At 40.9% G+C, this 9013-nt stretch overlaps 1 protein-coding gene across 2 annotated transcripts in view; it reads left to right on the top strand.

The window, feature by feature from the left end:
* Nucleotides 1-8694, top strand: part of TRH (thyrotropin releasing hormone) — a 16829-nt gene extending 8135 nt beyond the window's left edge. Inside the window, exons 2-3 of one of the 2 annotated variants that reach the window (XM_063426298.1) lie at nucleotides 1715-1915; nucleotides 6561-8694. In XM_063426298.1, the coding sequence (XP_063282368.1) occupies nucleotides 1717-1915; nucleotides 6561-7096 (735 nt within the window). In that variant the 5' untranslated portion in view covers nucleotides 1715-1716 and the 3' untranslated portion in view covers nucleotides 7097-8694. Of the gene's footprint in view, nucleotides 1-1711; nucleotides 1916-6560 lie in introns of both variants that reach the window. The other variant, XM_063426297.1, reaches the window with a different exon arrangement.
* The last annotated feature ends 319 nt before the right edge of the window (nucleotides 8695-9013 follow it).

The following is a 9013-nucleotide window of genomic DNA, read 5'->3' as shown; positions in this document are numbered from 1 at the left end:
AACCTTTTAGTTGGAAATCTGTGAATCATGCTGTTAATGCATAATTACAGTTTTTTATTGATGTTTTATTATTTGGTTTTATTTTTCTTAAACGGAACATCTGGCCCCTCAATAATAAAAAAATAAATAAAAATGAAAAAAAAAAAATAATAATAAAATAATTTAAAAAAAAAAAACTATATGTGGTATTTATGGGGCATATGAAAATGGAATATACCGGTGGTTAATAGGGTTGAAATGGAAAGTAGCTCAGTTGCAAATATGTAACATTTTGAATATTGTGTCCTAAAATTGGTTGTTTCTGAATACTTTGTTTGGGAAATAAAACTGTCGTTCACTCAGTTTATTATTGATCATCCTAAATCCTAAATAAGAAGTAAAAAAATGTATCCTCTAAGAAATGTATGACTTACTAGTCTGTTCACCAAGGTGGGAGTTGGTAAAATCCTGTGGTGGTAATATTCTATCCCCTCTTGTATCTATTATTGCCCCCCCCCCGTACCTTTTATTGTCCCCCTCCCCTCCTGTATCATTTATTGCCCCCTTACCTATTATTGTCCCCTCTCCCCTCCTTTACCTATCATTGTTCCCCCCTCCCCTCCTGTTCCTATCATTGTCCCACCTTTACCTATTAGTGTCCCCCCTCCCCTCCTGTAACTTTTATTGCCCCCCCTCCCCTCCTGTATCATTTATTGCCCCCGTACCTATTATTGTCCCCTCTCTCCTCCTTTACCTATCATTGTTCCCCCCTCCCCTCCTGTTCCTATCATTGTCCCACCTTTACCTATTATTGTCCCCCCTCCCCTCCTGTAACTTTTATTGCCCCCCCTCCCCTCCTGTACCTATTATTGTTCTCCCTCCCCTCCTGTAACTTTTATTGCCCCCCTCCACTTATCTACTTATTATTGTCCCCCTTCCCTCGTGTAACTTTTATTGCCCCCTGTACCTTTTATACTCCCCCTCCTCTCCTGTAACTTTTATTGCCCCAACTCCGCTTATCTACTTATTATTGTCCCCCCTCCCATACCTATTATTGTCCCTCCCCCTCCTGTATAAGTTATTGCCCCCCCTCCTGTCGTTCTCTATACCTCTCATTCTGTCCTCCGCATCTCCATCCAGTAGTTTGTTGTATTTCCTGCCAGACCGGGTAGTTTGCGGTCCACCCGCTCGACCACACTACATGCAGTGACCTGCAGGAGGGGAGTCCTGCGAAGGGCACTCTCCTCCTGCCGGTCACCCACAGATCACGCCCCCTTGGCCGTTGCGCCCTAAGGCGGCTGCATGGGCCACCTTATGGTAGTGCCGGCCCTGCCTGCAAGACTACTAACGGGAATGGCGTGCCTGCTGTGGAAAAAGTGCAGGAACAGCGTTCCCACATGTTCCTGCAGGACTCGAGCCCTGCTGTTAAACTAATCTCATAGATAAAATTATAGGTTACCATTATTCCTGGAGCCAGGTTGAAGGGGCTGTATATCAGTGTGTTGATATGGTATAATTAAATGCAAATTGTGGCTTTTGTGTTTAGAGATAAATCTTGCTAAAATAGTAACTGTTTAATAACCAGAGCCTGGTGACGACAATTCATAGATCAGGAACATCACATTTATGGAGGAATTTCCATTGTACAACTCTATTGACTGAGTTAGCTCCCCACTAGTAAGAGACATGATGATAATAATAGCCATGTGAAAATATATGTTCTGTGTTGCAGCAGAGATGACATCCACCTGGTGGCTGCTGCTCCTAGGAGCTGCATTATCGCAAATGGTGGGTACACAAGAGCAGTCGCTGCCAGACGAGGAGGAAACGCAGACAGAAGACAGTGTGGACCTAAATGAAATGCTTCAGAAGGCCCAAGGAATCCTGCTTAGAAGCATCCTCCGGAGGATGGATGAGGAAGAACAGAACGACAAAGGTATGTTGGAGTTTGGACCCCAATCTCCTATTGGGTAGATGCTTTGGGGAAGAGTTATGGAAGTGTCAGTAATAGAATATTTGGTCTGAGTTCTAAAAACGGGGCAACTGACTAATGGAATTATATAGAACCTATTTGTTTCCTTAGTAATGGCTGTACTTTGAGAATGTTACTCCACAGTCACACATTTTTGGAGATATTTCTGTGTGTGAAAAAAGTTGTGACTATAGATGTTGTGAGTCCACATCAGCTGTTTGTCTCAGTATTACAATTTGGATGATAATTCGGTAGAAGTGGAAGTTTAGTGTATTAAGTTCCCCTTTCTTTGGAGCAATACTTTGTTCCTGAACAGTCTGAATTCTTCATGGTATGAATTAAATAAGGTTCTGGATTTGTTCCTTTGAGATTCTGGTCCTTGTTAACATGATAACATCACACAGTTGCCTCGGGTTTGTCATCTGCATTAATGTTGCACAAATCCTGCTTCACATGTTTCATTCAAGAGTTCTATATCCACTGATTTCAGAGCCATTACTCATTTTACCAGCAGCCAAATCAGATTCTTGCAACTAGTTTACACTCTAGTCTAGAACACAATAACTGATTATTTAACCCCTTAAGGACACATAACATGTGTGACATGTCGTGATTCCCTTTTATTCCAGAAGTTTGGTCCTTAAGGGGTTAATTCTGGAAGAGGCACCCCATGTGAGCAGGTGTCTGCGGATTACTCAGGGACATGAAGAAACAGATCGTTCAGATATTGCAGTCGCCCAATATATATTTTTGTATTATGGAGGTGTGCTTTTCATTGCACATCCTTCATATGTTCCTTTGTGGTTCTCCTGCAAACAAATGGTGTCATATTGTATGTCAATAAATAAAGTGCAGTTAGATAACAGGAGTTCAGTTATGGGGAGCACAAGATAAAGCAGATATAGTATGCTTCCTTGCTGTTTGTTTTAAAGGGACACTATAGTCACCAGAACTACAGCGTAATGTAATTGTTCTAGTGTCTATACCATGTACCTGCAAGCATTTTGCTGTAAACACTGTTTTCAGAGAAAAGGTAGTGTTTACATCAGTGCCTAGGAACACCTCTAGTGGCCAATCCTCCGAGAGCCACTAGAGATGCTTCCTTTGTCAGTGCTGCACAGTGTGCAGCACAGCCTTTCAGGAGATGCTGATTGGCAAGAGTGAAGGTTGTATCGGCCCCCAGCCCCGCCTCACTGGCTGAGATTATCAGGATTAACTATCTCAGCCAATCCAGAGGTTTCCTATAGGTTTCATTAAAGGACCACTCTAGGCACCCAGACCACTTCAACTTAATGAAGTGGTCTGGGTGCCAGGTCCAGCTAGGGTTAACTAATTGTTTTATAAACATAGCAGTTTCAGAGAAACTGCTATGTTTATCAATTAGTTAAGCCTTCCCCCTAATTTTCTAGTGGCTGTCTCACTGACAGCCGCTAGAGGCGCTTGCGTGATTCTCACTGTGAAAATCACAGTGAGAGCACGCAAGCGTCCATAGGAAAGCATTATGAATGCTTTCCTATGTGACCGGCTGAATGCGCGCGCAGCTCTTGCCGTGCTTGCGCATTCAGCCGACGGGGAGGAACGGAGGCGGAGAGGAGGAGGAGAGCTCCCCGCTCAGCGCTGGAAAAAGGTAAGTTTTTACCCCTTTCCCCTTTCCAGAGCCGGGCGGGAGTGGGTCCCTGAGGGTGGGGGCACCCTCAGGGCACTCTAGTGCCAGGAAAACGAGTATGCTTTCCTGGCACTAGAGTGGTCCTTTAAGATGATCAATTTTTATCGGGAGCAAAGTCAGCGCCAGTGGCGCTGAAAAAAAAGTATGTTTTTTTTGTTTTTTTTACTTATTTAAGGGGGGCCACCCTACATGTGTTTTTAACACTATAGACATGTTTGTATTCATGACTCTATAGTGTTACTTTAATTAATGTCTACTATTTGGTGCCATTCATCATTTTTTTCATGATTTTGATTGTATTTTTTTTTACTGCATTTGTGTTTTGTTTTATCTTTCTTCCATGGTTATTTACTAAGGTGAAAATTCCAATTGAATTGAAAAGTGAATTTTAAATTGAAGGTCTCAATAGCCAAACAGACAGTACAACTGAATTTGAATTCTCACTTTAGTGAATAATTCTGTTGAATTCTATGTATTTGACATTACAAAAAAATATACATAAAGAAAAGAAATGAGAACACATCAAATTTAGATGGGTAAATTCCTCTACATATATATATATATATATATATATATATATATATATATATATATATATATTGTGCTGTCATTGTGGGAGTGCTGCGTGTGATAATCAAGCTTTTTCAATTTTGCTAGATATGCTTGTTCTGGCAGGCTTCAGGCTGCAATGTTATTATGCAAAGCGCAGAGCGAGAGACTTGAAGCTGGTTATCAGTCAATCAGAGTAATTCCCTGGGTAATGTAGCCCTCTAGTCTCCTGTCCTGTAAAATGAAAATACTGCAGATTGAGAGCCAGACTGTGAAAGCTTGGGAAGCAAAGCTTAATCAAGAAAAAAAACAGGTTTACTGACACTTTAAATGCTGCAGAAATAAGACTCCGCAATGCCAAAGATATGGCAGCAACAAAAGATATATAACCCAATTCTCAATCACCACTGGTTGTAATCATCACATAAATTGTGTGTAACTTGCTGCCTAGAATAGCTGGCCTGTCACAATGTCATTAGCACTATGTAGAAACCCCGATGGGGTGCTTTAACCTGGGGCAAAATTGGCAGCTGTCTGATGCCAACATCAGGCTACATGGATCAGGAACTAAGCAACTCAGCATACATCAATCACGCCATGATAACATTCAAACCCTGCACTTTGCATTCACACCTCACATTCACTGCACTCAGCCTTGATACCATGCACACACATCATTGACACCCTGCACTCACACTCACATCCTGCACATAGCATGCACACCCAGTGCTTTGCACTCACACCTGACACAAGCATTCCCTCAGTAATTGCATTCTGTACGCAGAATTCACTCCCTACATAGTTCCAATTTGGGGATCCTGTCCTGCCGTCCTGGGACAGGTTCCCAATAAAAGCAGTACAATCTGACACGTCTCCAAGATGCTATTTACTAATCAGCACAGTCAGTTGTGTCTTAGAGGGAAGATTTTGAAACAAAATCCGCAGGAATCAAGCTCCCTGTGAGAAATCCTGTAAGTGAGAGTTAGCAGTACAGGTTTTAACAGTGGACAGGAGACGGTCGCTGTCAGAGTGGAATGATCAACAAGGAGTATACTTATAATTTAGGGAAGAAATCTAGTTGGGGTTAGAGTCGTTTAGAGTAAGTGTTAATATTTTTAATGATTCTTGAAGGGAAGCCAATATAATGATTTAGGTGTGAGAAGCTCAACGGGAGAGAAGAATAAGCCTAGCAGTGACATTCTTTGTGGACTGTAGAGAGAGACTTGTAGTAGTCAATGCGAGAAATTACGAGACTGTGAACAAGCTCCTTAGTAGCATCCTGTGTAAGAAAGGGGCAGATGCTGGCAATGGTTTTAAGGTGGAATTGGCAGGATTTGGCTGACAGGATGTAAGGTGTAAAGGTGAGACCAGAATCAAAGATAATACCAGGGCAAGGATGAGCTGACAGACATACTATCAACGTGCATGGAGAGTGTCAGTGGAGGAATAGTATTATAAGGAGGGAAGATAAGAAGCTCAGTTTTAGAAAGTGGGAAGACATAAAGTTGGAGACTGAAAAGAGGCAACTGGTGACACATTCTAGAACGGGAGTAGAGAGATCCGGAGAGGAGAGCTATTAATTAATTAATTAGCAGTGATTAGTGTTAGTCACAGGAAAGGGCAAATGGAAATGAAGCACATACAGTAGTTTTCAGAGTTGTGCCCACAGTATGGTGTACAGATTGAGTAAAAAAAATGCTCCTTGCATAGTTGATAATACAAACATAGACTATGATACTGACTGAGCCATGATTGAAGCTGACAGCAACTGTGGCACTTACCATAAAATTCTGCTGGATAGTTTAGAAAAATGTCAGCATCAGCTTTGTTGGGGCCACTTCCTAGATTGAGGGCAGTTCAATTGAAAAGCTGCACACTGTGAGGTTTTGAAGAAAATGTACGAATTTTAAAGTTGTTTCTTTTTTTTTTATTAAATTGTTTGCATATTATAGTTAACTATATATATATAATGTCTTACAAAAGGGAGGACATATCCAGACTGAAGTGTCCATTTTGAGTTCCCATGTGTAGTTTTCTAAAACCTTATGATTTCCATATGTAATTAATTCTTTTTATTGGGCAAAGGATTTGTTATTTACATGGTGGTGTATGGTGCAGCAAGACCATGAATTATTCATGTTTTGTCCCCCAAATGTGGGTCTGTTCACTTCTTATAAACAAAATGGCAGCCACAACTACAATGCTTTGTCACAGTTTTACACGATATGCCCAGTTAAAGACTTGCCACAAAATTAACTCAATGATACATTTCACTGGTAATACTTGATACCATGAAACCTAGAATTGAATTAATCACACAATTCGATCCAAAGTGTTAACCGTCTCAAGCTCAAGACGCTCATTATATTGACCTTCATTTTTTCCTTTTAACAGACTCAGAACCTTCTGCTCTTGAATGGATATCCAAGCGCCAACACCCAGGAAAAAGATATCTGGAAGAGATGGATAAGAGACAACACCCCGGTAAGAGGGAGGAAGGAGATTGGTATCTGGATCTCCCCAAGAGGCAGCACCCGGGAAGGAGATCCACCCTGGGAAACCAATATCTAGATAATTCTCCTTTGGGGCTTCTGACTGAGGTTTCCAAGAGGCAACATCCAGGCAAAAGGAACCCATCCTACACCAAACGTCAACACCCAGGCAAGAGAGTATGGGAGGAGGAAGAGGATATAGAGCTTATAGACCCACAAGATGTGGAGAAGCGTCAACACCCAGGCAAACGATACATGGAATCAGAAAACATTGACTATATTCCTCCATGTGAAGGGCCAGACCCATTCAACTGCAGCAAGGGAAGCCTTCTACTGGAGCTCCTAGACAATGTAAATAGAGGGCGGATGGAGGAGAAGAGACAACATCCTGGGAGAAGGGCAGTATGGGAAGGAGAGGTTCCTTTAGCTCAAGAATGAATACCCTACCTCTCCAAAATCATTAAATCATAAGTAGCACCTCTACCGACTTCCCTCCCCTCCCCTCCTGGACAACATCATTATAAAACCCATGTCTTTTGCAGGTGTCCCAGTACAGCACATCCTTAATTTGTAGATTACAGAACACACCCAGTCGGGAAGTAAGTGTGTCTATTAGAGGGAGGACCCGACACCTTTACTTAACACTAAAAAATCACATAATAAAACTACTGGTTTTCTAACCTGTTTATTCACTAAATAGGGAGCTGGGATGAACTGACAATCAAATTGCCAAATTTTGGCTAAATTAGCCAAGTTTGAAAAATTCTCCAATTCATCTGTTATTCCAACTCAGCCATTCTGACTTACATTTCGCAATCTGGTTTGTCACTGGAGATCATTCATAGTCTCTAGGCAATAAATCCATCATTCTTTAATTGCTTACAATAAATTCAATGTATTTTATAACATACCTGAGTCGTCCCTAATTAGTTCAGAAGGCGTGATACAGTAGCTATATTTTTATTTTCACCTAGGTTATCATTGTAATAAATCATTTTTTGTTAGATTAGGGTAATATTGATCTAGACAGGGTAAATGTCTGCCATGAGTATTGGGACCATGCTTAAAAAGAAAACAACAACTAACAACGAATCAGTATTTTTAATACATTATATAAATACATACAATATAATTATACATAAATAAAGAAAAAAAATGTTAAAGTTGAACAACTAAGAGAAGACTGTAACTTCAGTCAGACCCACTTACTCACCAGGACAATGTTCCACCAATGCACCCCTCATTCTGGTTAATGCCAAAATGTATCCCGCAAACCACTCTTCAGCAGAAATTGATTTGGTAACTAGTTTATCTTGCAGCTGCAGTTCCATGTATCGCACAGAATCAGTAGAAGAGCAGTATAAATTGAAGGCAGCCACATTGTGACTGCTATCAGTTTATGCACATGGCAATTCATAATTTTATGGCCCCGGTTGTGTGTAATATTAGGCAGAGGTGGTACAGGGCATTTGACAAGTGTGAGATTCTTCCCACTTATGCCTGTTGTATACAGGCGCTAAACTTGCACAAAAATTGGACAAAATTGACACATCAAAGAAGGAAGTTAAAAAACCTTCCTTTGCAGTGTCTAGCTCAGGTAGGCTAGGTGATACTGCTTAGACTGATCTTTTGTTAGAAAATGAATATTGTATGGCTGCAAATTTCTACCAGACAGGCTGTATATTTTATAAATGCTGCTCTTCAGCTGCCGTATAGTTATAAAAGATTCCTATCATGGTACACTTACATTACGTTCAAATGAAATACCATAACAATTCAACTACATATTATCCTGGCAGAATATAATAGAAAAATGGCAATACAGTGTTGGCATACTAGCAGGAGAGTGCTTCTCATGATCTCCCTCAAAGTATCTACTGCACATGAGCTGTAATTGCTTATAAATCTAGTGAGAGCATCTCATGCTTTTCCATGTATAGGCATATAGGAAAGGAGTGACAGATGGCACTGAAATAGGGAGTTGGTTACATTAGTAAAACACCTGCAAACCCTGGATCATGTTTGCTGGGACTGTACTGGAGAAAAGATATATATGTGTGTATATATATATATATATATATATATATATATATATATAAAATAATACATTATATATTCTTTGATTAAAGTGGATATTTCACCGTCTGGGGTCTTTGCAAATTATGCAAAAACCTCCGACAGTGACATTGTCGCTTGGGGTCTGGTGGCCGGGGGAGAGGGAGGCATGCAAAGGTGAGAACCCTGAAGCTGAACCTCTTTAGCTGCCAGGAGCCGACGTTAGCGCATATGCACGAGAGTACAGCATTGAGATCTATGTAGGTTACTGCAAGGTCGTGATCCTGTATAGAAAGAGCT

The sequence above is a fragment of the Pelobates fuscus genome, chromosome 7 (genome assembly GCF_036172605.1).
Source record: "Pelobates fuscus isolate aPelFus1 chromosome 7, aPelFus1.pri, whole genome shotgun sequence".
In the NCBI taxonomy this organism is placed as follows: Eukaryota; Metazoa; Chordata; class Amphibia; order Anura; family Pelobatidae; genus Pelobates; species Pelobates fuscus.
Note: the sequence above shows the minus strand (reverse complement) of the source record. Positions and strands in the feature narration are given on the sequence as shown.